General features: G+C 42.3%; 1 protein-coding gene across 1 annotated transcript in view; it reads right to left on the reverse strand.

Annotated features, from left to right (window-relative positions):
* FBXW8 (F-box and WD repeat domain containing 8) overlaps positions 1–14,518 on the reverse strand; it is a 120,811-nt gene that overhangs the window by 11,643 nt on the left and 94,650 nt on the right. The window contains exon 8 of the mRNA XM_041728897.1: positions 9,119–9,246. Within this exon, the coding sequence (XP_041584831.1) occupies positions 9,119–9,246 (128 nt within the window). The remainder of the gene's footprint in view (positions 1–9,118; positions 9,247–14,518) is intronic.

Raw genomic sequence — 14,518 nt, forward strand, 5'->3', positions numbered from 1 at the left:
ATCCACATTAAGAACCCGGTGTCAGCCTTGCACATCTGACAGTGTGCGGCATCAACCTGAACCGTGTTCCTTGGCAGAGCTGTAGCCTCAGCGCTCCAGTTAAAGACTCGGTGCTGGGAAACAGGTAGCACAGCAAATGGGCACAAAATCATGCCAGGACAATGAATTCCAGGGACAGAAAGAAGCCAGTAGATATTGTGACTTCCTATCTAGCGACTATTTCGTCAACTTTGCCCACTGAAAAGAAATATAATTGGTCCAAAAGCTGTAATTGTATTATGTTTAATATTCATGGTTGGGTTTGGAGGGCTGTTCCAACACTCCCTCTCTCCAGCCCCTCTCTAATGAAAATCACACCATAGGAGTCGGCTCTAGCCCGCCAATTAAAATAAAAGACACCAGAACCTTCCAAAGACTCCAGCAGAGGAGCATCCATCTGATGGGCAGGAAAACGTGCTGGAACTGAGAGGGAGGCACGCTCTGGTTGGTCCTATGCTAAGAGCTTTGAATAACTTATTATAACACTTGCAGATGGAGCAAACACAACATTTACGCCCCACTCACTCTCTCTCTGACAGCAGGCAGCAGCACACCACAACTTCGCATTCGTCAGGGCCAGAAGTAAGCTCTGAGACTCTTTAACTGGGGGTCACCACCCAGGGCCTGCCTCCCATTGGCTTGGATTAAATAGTTCTGTATGATAATAAGGCAAACTGTATTTGATGGCAAAGATGAAGCCTATTCAGACTGGTTTGGCAGTTTCATTTAGAAGAACCTGACCTAAAGCTGTATTTCTATCCAGAAAATAGAGGGAACAAATAAGGAAGCATTAAAATGGAGTCCCCCGCCCCCCCTTTTAAAGACCAAATTAATCAAGGAAGCTAGTATTTTTTTTTCTTTAAAGAAATCAATACATGATTCTGTTTGTCCCACTGATCCTGGGCTATTAGAGAATCTTAAATAGAACCTTATATGCCAAAATCAATAGCTCTCTCTAGAGCACTGATGATGGCCTCTGGTGAAGGATTCATTTTAAACAGCAACTAGAAGAATGTGCAGTTTTAAGCAGAATGACCCAGTTTAATTATCCAACTCTAGGATCTGCTCAGAGCTCTGCATTTTAAAGCTGTATCTCTGAGGCTTGGGGTTCTTCTATTGCCCACAACGAGCAGTAGAACCCTCAGACCCATCACTCGATCTTTCTGGCCCTGTTTCCTCAGCTGGGCCAGTGCCGGGTGGTCTTCAAGAGCTCTGTGAACATCCTGCGATCCACCTCTAGCAAACCTGCCTGTGATGCCACCTGTGGGCAATAATGGTGATGTATATAACCCCTGACCACCACCACCACCAAAAAAATAAGGCACATGATGCCAAACTGGAAACATGGAAATATTTAGCTTACTTTAACATCCTTTTAGATTTCAAATTTTAATCATATGAATGTACCTAGACTAACCCCTCTATTTTATGGTCAATTGATTTTCAACAATGGTGCTGAACAGTTCAGTGGGGCACAGAATAGTCTTTTCAACAGACAGCACTGGGACAGCTGGACATCCATGCAAAAGAATGAAGTTGCACTCCTGCCCCACAACATACACAAAAATTAACTCTAACTGCATTGGGACCTCAATGTAACAGCCAAAACTAGAAAAATTCTTGGAAGAAAACATAAGAGTAAATCTTTGTGACCCTGGGCTAGGAGAGGACTTCTTTAGTGTGACACCAACAGCACTAGTGACAGAAAAAAACAGATAAACTAACTTCATCAAAATTAAAAACTTTTGTGCTTTGGGGGACCCCTGGGTGCTCAGTGGTTTAGCACCTGCCTTTGGCCCAGGGCGCAATCCTGGAGTCCCGGGATCGAGTCCCACATCAGGCTCCCCGCATGGAGCCTGCCTCTCCCTCTCTCTCTCTATGTCTATCACGAATAAATAAATAAAATCTTTAGAAAAAAAAAAACAACTTTTGTGCTTCAAAAGACACCACCAAGAAAATGAAGGGACAACCCACAGATTGGGAAAAAATACTTACAAATCATATCTGATAAAGGATTGGTATCTGGAATCTATGAAAGACTTACAACTCAATAAATAAAAAGACAAAGAACCTAGCCAAAAAACAGGCCAAGGATCTGAATGGACATTTATCTGACAAGGCCAAAAAGCACATGAAAGGATGTTCAACATCATTAGCCACCAGGAGAATGAAAATCAAAACCACAATGAGCTGCCACTTCATACCCGTTACGCTGTAATTAGAGACAAGAGTGAGGACTGGCGAGGACTGGCGAGGACGTAGAGAAATCAGAACCATCGTCCGCTGCCAGTGGCAACATCATATGGCACAACCACTTTCGAAAAGAGTCTGGAAGTTCCTGAAAAGGTTCAATGTTGAGTTACCATATAAGCCAGCAATTCCACTCCTCAGTATATAGCCAAGAAAACTGAAAACCTATGTCTACACAGAAATTTGTACTTGAATGATACAGTATTCCTAATAGTCAAAAAGTGGAAACAACCTAAATGTTCCATAACGGATGAATGAATAAATATGGTATATTCATACAGCGGCATCCTATTTGGCCAGGGAAGGAATGAAGTAGTGATTCATGCTACAATGCAAGTTGCTCTTGGAAACATCATCCCAAGCGGAAGAAGCCAGTCATTAAAGATCCTATTTTATATGATTCCATTTATATAAAATGTCCCAAACAGGTTCCTGAGACAGAAGATAGAACAGTGGTTGTCTAGAGCTGGAGAGGAATGGGGAGTGGCTGCTAGTGGGTACAGGTTTCCGTTGGGAATGATGGTGATGGCTGCACAACCTTGTGAATGTTACCCTGGATTGTACTATTTCAACTGGCAAATTGTAGGCATGTGAATTTTATCTCAATAAAGCTGCTAAAAATTTAAAAGCTAATCTTGAGATTACAGGGTGAAAAGGCAGTGAGAACTGTTGGTGCAGTGGCTGTTGCCTTGGCAACCCACTCTAACCCTGACAGAGGCCCTTACCACCAGCTCCTACTTTGATTCTCCCTGCAGAACACTGATGAGCTGCTCTGTTCCAGACCCCTGACTTCATGATGGGAATGAGCAGGCCACTGCTGAGGAGCTGGAGAACAGAAAGAATGGGAAGAGGCCTCACCTAACACAGCCCCCAACTGCCAACTACTCATTTATTGAAGAGAAAGTGGGAGTTTTGGTTCTGGCCAAGAAGAATTAAGCCCGTTGCTGCCTGCCTCCTGCTGACCACAGCCAAAACCTCTGGATGAGACACAAAAAGCAAATATCTGAGGATTCTGGAGAGTCAACTCAAAATGGTGGGCTGTGGAGGAAGTAGCCACATGGAGAAAGGGGAGCCTCTTCTCTCTTAGCCATGCCCCAAGTATGAGCTCCAAGAGCAGAGCAGTGTGGTGGTGTAGGAGCTCAAACTCTAAAAGAAATACCACCTTCTGAAGACCAAGGAAAAGGGCTCTTGCAGTCCAAAGAATGTGTGTGTGTGTGTGTGGGGGGTGGCTTATGGGGATTTTTCTCCCTCTTTTCTCTGTTGTTTTGCCCCTGATGCAGTCTCTAGTCATAGCACTGCATGGTGGTAGTGAAGCAGGCAGGTAAAACTGAGAGAACCCCCCTGGAAGCTGGAAAGTATAGGGATGAAGAGAGGAACAAACTGAAGGAGAGCCTGTTATTATTTGTACAAGATCCCACACTATCTCAGGCTCATCTCTGAGCTATGCAGGACAGCTCCAACCCAGTTATAGCAAAGGTTCTGAGATCTCAACTAAGATTTAAAATATTGCCATCTCTAGAGGACCTGAATAGACATTTTTTCTGAAGACACAGAGATGGCCAAAAGACACATGAAAGATGCTCAACACCACTAATCAACAGTGAAATGCAAATCAAAACCACAATAAGATAGGACCTCTTACCAGTCAGAATGGCTAGTATCAAAAAGAAGTAAGTCTTGGTGAGGATACGGAGAAAGCAGGATCCTGTACTGTTAGTGGGAACATAAACTGGTACAGCCACTATGGAAAACAGTATGGGGGGGGGGGGTGTTCCTAAAAAAATTAAAAATTCCACTGGTTATTTACTCAAAGAAAAGAAAAACACTAACTTGAAAAGATACACGCACTCCTCTGTTAATGGTGGCATTATTTACAAGAGCAAGATATGGAAGCAATTTAGGTGTCCATTGATAGATGGATGGATAAAGATGTGGTATAAATATACAACGGGATATTCTCAACCATAAAAAATGAAATCTTCCTATTTACAACACGGATGGACCTAGAATGTATTATACTGAGAAAAGTAAATAAAAAAGACAAATATCATATGATTTCACAGATGTGGAATCTAAAAAACAAGTGAACAAACAAAAAACAGGAACACCCTATTAATACAGAGAACAAACTGGTGGTTGTCAAAGGAATGGGGGATGGGAGGATGAGCAAAATTGTGAAGGAGAGTAAGAGAGTACGAAATTCTAGGTGTAAAATAAAATAAGTCCCAGAAATGAAAAGTACAGCACAGGGAATACAGTTAAGAATGTTGTGATAATTATATGGTAATAGATGGTAACTATACTTATTCTGGTGATAATGGATAATGGATTATTGGGATCACTATGTTGTATACCTGAACTAATATAATATTGCATGTCAACTATATTTCAATTTAAAAAATAAAAAACCACTACTATCTCAGACTAACTATTGAGTAACATATGTGCGGGATAGAGCCAGAGAAGCATAACAAAACCTTTGAAAATCAAGCCGACACCAGAATCACCACCCATAGAAGGCAAGACAGACCTGCAGTCCGAACCTAACCAGGGTGACTGCCTATTTACGATAAACTTTTTTTTTTTTTTTAAGTAGGCTCCATGCTGGAGCCCACTTGGGCTTGAACTCATGACCCTGAGATCAAGACCTGAACTGAGGTCAAAAGTCAGGCACTTAACCGACTGAGCCACCCAGGTCCCCCTAAAACAAAAAACATTCTCCACAAGATTGTACAACAGGATCCAAAGTGGACACAGCATAACATTCCAAATGTCCAGGATACAATCTAAAATTACTCGACATACACACCTCACCCCCCACCTCACAAAAACAAAAAACACCCCCCCAAAAAAAAAACCCTGAGGAAAATGTGACCCTCTCAAGAGAAAAAAAACCCAGATTTGGGGAATCATCAATGACTTTAAAAGTAGCTATTGTAACTATATTCCAAGAGGTAAAGGTAAAATAGTAAGAAAGAATGATGTTCTGAGCAGAGAACAGATCTATGTGGAAATTTTGAACTCAAAAAATCTGAAATAAAAAATCCACTAGATGGGCTCAGTAGGGGAATGGAGATGACAAAAGAGCCGGTGAACCTGAAGTTAAATTGAAGAGTTATTATGCAATCTGAAGGACAAAAAGTTTAGGGAAGAAAATGAACAGACGGAAAGCATCAATGGCCTGTGGGATTATATGAGAAGGTCTGACTTTGACATCACTGAGTCCCAGAAGGACAGGAGAAAGATTAATGCCAAAAAACAAAACAAAACAAAAAACTGAAGAAATAATGGCCACAAAGTCATTGTGGCCATTAATGTACATAATGTACAGATTTAAATGGTCATTGAACCCCACAGAGCTCACTAAAACAACGAAGTGGCCTATTTCCTGTAGTCTTTCTCTCGGTAACCTATTCAGGCTTCTCGTAAAAATTATCATTCCTAAGCCATTAATTCATTTTGCGTTCATTGAGCAAATGCATTCTTTCATTTAATTGAAAACCCCATTGATAGTAAGAAGCACCATTATTTTGGGTAACATTTAATAATGCTGCCAATGGGGGTCCCTCGGTGGCTCAGTTGGTTGAGCGTCTGCCTTCAGCTCAGTTCATAGTCCCAGAGTCCCAGGATCCAGCACCGCATCAGGCTCTCTGAACAGGAGGGAGTCTGCTTCTCTCTCTGCTCCTCACTGCACTCATGCTCTCTTCTCTTGCTCTTTCAAATAAATACATAGAATCTTAAAAAAAAAAAAAAAAGTAAAGATGCTGGCAGTTAATTTGAAGATGTCCTTATAGAGGACATGTCTTGATTGCACAGATGTGAAAACACAGAAAAGGGCATCTTAGAATAAATACAAAACTTCATGTTGAGCACTCACTGAGCACTAGACAGTGTAGTGAGGAGAACAGATATAAGCATCCAGTCCTAACGCTGGATACGCACCACTCCTCTGACGTTATTCCTCACTCTTGTTGTTTCAGCAGGAAAGGGCAAAGTGTGCATTCCGAAGAAGTCCGTGATCTACTATGTTAAGACTTGTGCAGAGCCACACCTCTTTTCCTCCCCACTTTACAGCCTTCTCTCCCAGCAAGGGAGACACACAATCCGACAGCGACTATTTCCACCCTCATCATTCTCTTCATCTTTATCAGACTGTCCTGTTTTTTCTGGAAAGGGTGACAGGTTAGGTGAGCTATTCTTTTCCTTTTTAATTTAATTTAATTTAATTTTTTAAATTTTATTCTATGATAGTCACAGAGAGAGAGAGAGAGGCAGAGACATAGGCAGAGGGAGAAGCAGGCTCCATGCACCGGGAGCCCGATGTGGGACTCGATCCCAGGGCTCCAGGATCGCGCCCTGGGCCAAAGGCAGGCGCAAAACCGCTGCGCCACCCAGGGATCCCTCCTTTTTAATTTTAACTTCTCAGACCCCTCCCCCAAAACTTAAAAAATTCCACCCATGTTTGCTGATTTCCTTACATTCATGAAAAATTATATTTGTCTTAACCTGGGACAGTTTTATGTGTCTTTAGAGTCCACTTCATTCTCAAGTTATTGACAGAGTACTAAGAGCACTGTAGAAATTAAGTTTAAACAAAAAAAAGAAGGAGGGTCCAGGTTTTTAAAACTGCATTGGCTATGAAGTGACAACCAAGTACACAGTTCTCTTCATAGTATTTGACCCCTTATTCCCACTTTTGAAATAAAACATAAGCTGTAAGAGCCGGGGTGTGCATCTCTAATGAGATCTTACTACTCGCTATGAAGCCTTTGGGGAAAACACACACACACACACACACCTCTACCCTCTAATATATTTGAAAGTCTAGATTCTTTATTCTTTCCTTTTTCCAGACATATAATTCTTAACCCCTGTGTTTCAAATTCATTTTGCTTACTCTACTATTCTGATTCATGAGGAACGACCTCCTATATAATGGTGAGCCCCCTGGCATCCCTGCAGTGGTCAAACAGCTAGCACAGACCTAGGACTGCCCTGATGAAATGCCACTTTGAATACCCCCTTCTCAACTCCAAGCCACTGGTCTTTTCTGTACATCCACAGACACACAGGTTTAAAAAAACAATAGCAACAACCCATACCACCACCATAACATTGGTTTCCTAATGAAAGAGACTTCACACAGTCAAATCTGCACTTGAACATGACCAGAGAGGCATTTTACGCAGAGCCTTTAGCTCCTCTTCTAGCAGTCCTGCTCCAGAGGACAAAGTCAGCTTTATGGAATCTGTAGGTCTCCTAATTGACAGGATGCTGTTCAGCTGACAAGGGTCAGGACACTCTGGCTTCCAATGTCCTCCCTAGAGCTGACTGGGCTAACTTATGCAGAAAGCAGAGGCCTCTTCTCTGGAACAACATGGTGGTTTCCTGGGAACCTCGCTGCAGTTGAACACCTAAATGCTCATGCTGTAAACAAACTCTGAAGCATAACCTATAATCCTCAACCCTTCCATTTGGATGCCCTCAAAAGTCCTCTGCATTTGCTCTCCTGGAAAGAGAGTAGTACCAGCTCGGTCCCTGAGGGGAGAGCCTATCAGATAAACTCAAGCCTTTGCACAGCTCATGCTGGAAACTAAAACGGGGTGCGGGGGGGTGGGTGGGTAAACTACAAACTGAACTGGTTTCATTTGCTGTGCCACATGTGGGGCCACTTATCAGGCCTAGTTTTGGTTTTTTGGTTTGTTTTTTTTTTAAAGGAAAACTGGACATCCCTGAGGAGTTCAATTCTTGAGCTCAGAGATTACCAGCCATTTTAGGAAGCCTGGAGAAAAATTTTCTTTCAGTAGAGCACACTCATATTATCTTTCTGCTCTAAGGGAAGGGGGTAGCGGAGGGGTGAAGGTCAGGAGTTGAAAATATTATTGGACACGATAATTATTTGTGCAAGCTGCTGCACTGGGCGGCAGAGGTCTGAGGCTTGGCACACAGGAGGGCCCGCTTCGCGATCTGATCCCCCCACCGAGCAGCCTGCCACCTGCAGCCCGGGGCCGGGCCCGGGGGTGGGGGTGCGGGCGGACCCTGGCCTCCAGCCATGCTACCTCTCTTCGGGGGCACTGCATCAGACATGGCAGATGACCAGCCAAAAAAAAAAATAGACAAGGAAAAGAAAAGACAAGGGCGAGAGGGGATGGGGAGGGGGAAAAGACCTAAAATTTGGACTCGAAGGGTCTTTTCAAACACTTTAATCCTTTCGTGCTGATGGTTCCTGGAGCGTCCGTGGCTGGCACCAGACCCTGTACCAGGAAAATCCGACTCCCTAAGCCAAAGCGTTAAAGAGAAGACTGCTAATCAGCTAAATAGAAACTGGAACCTGTTCCCACCAAGTCCCTTTTCCCCCCATCACCAGAGGGACACCATAGTGTTCTGAAATACACTCTTGACATCATTTGGCAGGCAACCCTATTCTGTTGAACATGATTCAGCCCTTAGGTTATTGTTTTTAATATTAGAAAGTGAGCTTTTAAATGCCAAACAAATTTTGCAGCAGGGGGACAAAAGATATTCCAAGTGGTCTCACTGGACCTTCTACCAACTGTGTCCACCAAATGGCTTAAAAGACCACCTTCCTGTGGTGTTTCAGATATGAGGCAGAGACATAGCTCTGTCCAACTATTACCTAATGCAAGACTTTGTTCTCCAAGTTCACAGAGACAGTATTTAAGGATCAGGGCTGAACGAAGGCAGGCAAGGCTGTGGAGTGAGAACATGGCACTGTGAGCAGCAGAGGGAATGAGTGAGCGCGGTAGAGGGGCAAAGCCCCAGCAGAAGCGGCCATGGCTACAAAATGTGGCTTTTCACTCACACCTACCTCCTGTCCATGTTGCCACTGACCATGAGGCTGGGAGGGCTATTCCTGAGGTTGACGCACGTGAAATCACCAAGTGCATTACCAAGCTTTGAGAGGCAGCGTTCTGCTTCCAGGCTGTACACCAGGATCTGGAGAGGAAGGAAGATACATAGGCATGGGGTTGCACACAGCAGGCCTGCATCCAACATTTATTTCAGCACTGGTACTCAGCTCCCCTTAAGGAACATGTTCCACCGCTTCATTTCCTGACATTTTCCAGGTCAAGACCAGATACGGATGCAGCTCTTAGAATGACAAAATGAAACGCAAAAGAAAATAAAAGAACATCCAAAGATTTCCTCATGCCAAGGTGCACAATCCTAGGACACAAAGATTTTTTTTAAAGATTTCATTTATTTATTCATGAGAGACACAGAGAGAAAGAAAGAGAGGAAGAGACACAGGCAGAGGGAGAAGCAGGCCCCATGCAGGGAGCCTGACATGGAATTCGATCCCTGGTCTCCAGGATCACGCCCTGGGCTGAAGGTGGCACTAAACCGCCGTGCCACCTGGGCTGCCCGAAAAAAATCTTTTTAATTGAGGTATAGTGAACATTTCCAAACATTTCTCTCTTCAGCCACTCTCCACTTGCTAATTTTAGGAGGTTCTGTACAATAAGATGTGGAAGCAAACAAAGTAGGCTTGATCTCTAGACAATGTATGCATTATGTTTGGACATTTCTGTGCTTTCTCTCCAGCAAAAAGAAAAAAACATGATTCATAAGAAATCTTTCTAAAGATTACTTAAGCCTTTTATTTAAAAAATCTTAGTAATTCAATAAATTAACATTAAATGCTTACTATGGCACACCTAAGTGGCTCCGTGGTTGAGCATCTGCCTTCGGCTCAGGGCATGATCCCGATGGGATTGAGTACCGCATCAGGCTCCCCGCAGGAAGCCTGCTTCTTCCTCTGCCTATGCCTCTGCCTCTTTCTGTCTCTCATGAATACATAAATAAAATCTTTAAAAAAAAAATAAACGCTTGCTATAGATTAGTCACTGTTGTAAATATACATTTATCAATTATCAGGATACAGATTCTTATTTCAGTATGGAGAGGTTGATGGTCTCCACCTTGAAAACCATGATCACATTTCTAACAAGTGAATCTTTGGAAATGCTTCACAGTTAAAACAGACTATCATATTAATTAACTATTGCCAGCAGCACCTGAAAGAAAAAGAGGCAATTAAAAATTTTTAAATGCCTTCCTAATCCATTAAGATTATAGAGAACACGCTGAATTTTATTTTTATTTTCATGCAGTTGAAAATAAATTTGAGGGGCACCTGGGTGGCTCAGTGGTTGAGTGTCTGCCTTTGGCTCAGGTCGTGATCCCAGGGTCCTGGGATCAAGTCCTGCAAAAGTCTTCCCACAGGGAGCCTGCTTCTCCCTCTCCCTATGTCTCTGCCTCTTTCTCTGTGTCTCTCATGAATAAATAAATAATCTTTAGGGGGAAAAAGGAAATAAGTTTGAAAAAACTCCAACAACTCTAAAATATCTGGAAAAAAAGTTATTCTTCCAAGTAAGAACACAGAAATAATCAAATCTTCTATCTACAGTGAATAACCTAGAAGCTGCATATAATCAGCTCCTGGAGGGAGGAAAAAAAATTAACAGCAACCTCACAGTCTCTCATAAGGATAATTTTCCATGCTTCTGTATCATAATAGAGTTTTCAGTGGTGTTCCTGGACTCAATTTCATTTTGTTTTCAACCTCCATAGTAGTAAGGTAGGCCTCTAACTTGCAAATGTCGAGGGTAAACTTCAGAATTAAAATCTGATACTGAGTCCATCTTTACTTATTCTTTTTTTGACAAGTGGATGGGTCATCTCTGAGTGGCACAGGGAAATCTGATCCCTCTCCAGAAAGACTGCAAATTCCTCATAAAGGCATCAAAGTTCGTAGTCAAGAGTCAAGTATTTTCTAAAATGTTTAATAATTCAACGAATCAGAATATCCGAAGAGTACCTTTACCATTAGGGTTAGTTAAAGACCACAGAGATTAGAAAACACATTACCCATCTCAGAGGCGGTTCTTTCCATGTTAAAAGTCCCTTAACGACCTTTACCATTTCTCCCTCCCTCCCTCCCTCCCTCTCTCTCTTTTAATAAGGTTGAGCAAATGGGACTTCATTTTATCTGATTGCCACAGACTAGTGAGATTAATTATTCATGCTCACACTCCCCCTCTTGTTAAGACCATGCATTAGACTAATTTTTCTCTTTATTGCCCTAGTTGGGTGAGTCTCAACCCATGGCCACTTGACTCCCTCTCAGAGGTGTATGGATATGCTGGAAAGAAGGAAAATACTACTCAGAGCTAAAATCTCAGAGAAAATGTTCTACACTAATGTGACCACCAAATCAATAGATATTGGTGGGGATTTTTCCTTTTAAGTACCAAGTGTATGTTACAAAAGAGCCTAAATAAGTGATTATAGAGAAGATCTTTATTTTAAGTATGGTTTCAAATGACGAGGTTAAGACTAGTATAAATTTTGCAGAGGTAACTAAGGAGATGTGGTGTGTAGTCAGAGGACACTGGGTAATTTTCCTTGCTCTTTGGGTTCCATGTAGATAACTAGAGGGCATCTGATGGAAATGAGCATTGTTTAAAAAGAACTTCAGCAGAAGGTTCTTTCCTTTTTTTCTTCTTAGAAAATACTTAGTATTTTCATAAATCTTAGTCTTAGAATCCAAAGTTTCAATTTTGTCAGCTATTCAGATTTCTCTAAAATCTTTCTTAATCTATTTTTTCAAATAGATTTCAAATGTAATAGATCTTGTAACAAATTTTTTTAAAAATTTTATTTATTTATTCATGAGAGACACACACAGAGTGGCAGAGACACAGGCAGAGGGAGAAGCGTGGGACTCGATCCCGAATCCCAGGATCACGCGCTGAGCCAAAGGCAGATGCTCAACTGCTGAGCCACCCAGGTGTCCTGATCTTGTAACAAATTCTAACAGAATTACATAACAAGAAGTGGTAACCTTCCATAGATGTCTCTCAGAAAAAAACTACACTTTAGCAGTTCAGTGTATATCCTGCTAGACTTTTTTTCTGACATATGTCTGCCTTGTCTGTTTCTGTGTGTATAAAACTTTTTTTTTCTGAATGAGATTACTGTTTTACAACTTGTTTTTCCTAAACAACATGAGTGAGAGTCCTTTCTTCATTAGTATCATAGATAAATCTTGTTCTTTTTAATGGCTGCATAGAATTTCTCTATGGATATATAAGATACTGGTGGCTACTTGGATTGTTTCCAATTTTTTAGACCAATAATGTAATTCATTCAACAGCTAAGTCAACAAATATTTATTAATCATCTTTGCAGTAGGTACTGGAATGAACAGGGATGGCGGATGACATGCAGAAGCCTCAGCCTGCTGCCAGCTGAAACAATCTACCTCTTCACCAGCTGGTGCACAGCCACCAGCTGTCCTGCTCCTCCATACATGGGACTTGCCTCTCTAAGGAGATCCACCTTACAGCCATGTCCTTGCATCTGGTGTTGTTAATGGCAGGGTAGAATCAGGAAGGAAGTAGCAGCCACAGGGTTAACATCTGAGATACCCTGGTACAGGTGTGACCGTACCTTCCAGGTATGACTTGGAATATTTAATGTGCCCAGGACTGGCTTTCCAACCAAAGCATGAAGGAAAGAGCTGAGAAAAAGCTATTGACCCTGCAGTGGGTAGGTGAGGTCCTTCACCTACCCAATAAGAACTGAGGATTGCACTGCAAATGTTTCCTAAGTGTGGGACTGCTACTACCTTCATAATGAGACAGGACACAGTTGCGTTAAGAAATCACTATGAAGAGATTATAGAGCTTACAGTCCCAGACTTTTGGTCATATACTGATAAATAAGAAAGGAAATCGATTTCTGTTTTGATTTTAAACTTACCCAAACAGTAAATCCTCCTCATACTCCTCTATCTGCCAAAGGCATCACAAAAACCTAAGCAGCTGGCTCACCTCCTTAGGTGAGGCACTGCCTTTCCAGAGGAGTGAGGAATGGTCAGAAGGCTTCCTTACAAGATGATAGTGGCATTTAAAAGAGCATGGTGATTTAAAGATCACTTGTCTGCCACCATTTAAAAAAGAAAGCAACAAAGGGAGCTACAGGTTGGGAGACGCCAGGCTGAGAGAGTCAAAGATAAAATGCATGGTTTGGGGGAGGATATCTGAAGTCCAAGGGGAGATGACAAAGTCTACCTCTTTCCGGATTCCCTAAGAAACCACCCCTATTACTACACCACACACTTTGTTCTTATGAGGGGGAATAGTCATGGTAAGAAGCCAAATTCTAGAGAGTAAAGCAAAGAATCCTCATGTTCTTCCTCTTCTGTCCCGATTAAGCTTATCTTGTGCCCTCTCTATACCCTTGGCAGAGTTCAACTTGACAAGTTCCCCTCTTGTAGTACTAAAGCTACTGATTATCTACACACTTCAGCTGGTGTTCCCAAGGACCCATCTTGAACTGCATATCAGCTGCTTTCCCCAGAATGGTGGTTCTCAAATACTGGAGGCTGCTTTGGGCAGGCCAGCTGAGGAGGCTCTGTTACCAAGCACCACATGCTGTAAAACACTGCTCAGACTTAGACTCTAAGTTCCTTGGAGCAGAAATCCTATCATTCATTCCTGCAGCAGTGATCAAAGACCCAGCATGTGCTAGGAGATTAACTGATTGGTACATGGTATCTGGCAAACCCAGAGCTTACCACAGTCTGGTTCATAATAAATATCCAGATACACTTTTTTTTGCTTGACACGTTCTTTCCCATTTCTGGATGCCTAATCTTACTACTGGCATATTCAAAGTATCAATTCATCTCACTCAAAATATAAGGAGGTTCCACAGATATCTCCCCAGAATATCCAGATTCTAAAACACCCAAACTGTATCCAGGCTAAGGTTTTACCCTGACAACACAGCAGACTAGAATATGTGGAAAACCCTCCTGTTTACAAACACTGAAAGTGCTGGGTAAGTTTTAGTCTATTAAACATTCTTCAAACATTCTGTTTAACTCCTAAGAAATCAGAGAAATTCTCAGGAGCCAAAAATGAAGAGGGCGCTAAAACCAGAAAAGGACGTGGCACTCATGTCAGGGGCTGCTCTGAGGACATCTGCCAATGTCAGGAGCCTAGAACTAGGGAAAGAGGAGGCAAAGTTTTTACCCAGCACCAAATGGAACACCAGAACCAAGATGTCTGTCTACCACTGGGGCCATTGTATGGATAGCACACTCAATAAAAAGCAAAATAGGGAGATAGCCAATCCACTGGCAAAGAGAGCCTATCTGAAAACTTGTCTGCCTCAGGTTCAGCTCAGGATGAAAAAT

This window comes from Vulpes lagopus, chromosome 14, assembly GCF_018345385.1.
Source record: "Vulpes lagopus strain Blue_001 chromosome 14, ASM1834538v1, whole genome shotgun sequence".
Classification (NCBI taxonomy): Eukaryota; Metazoa; Chordata; class Mammalia; order Carnivora; family Canidae; genus Vulpes; species Vulpes lagopus.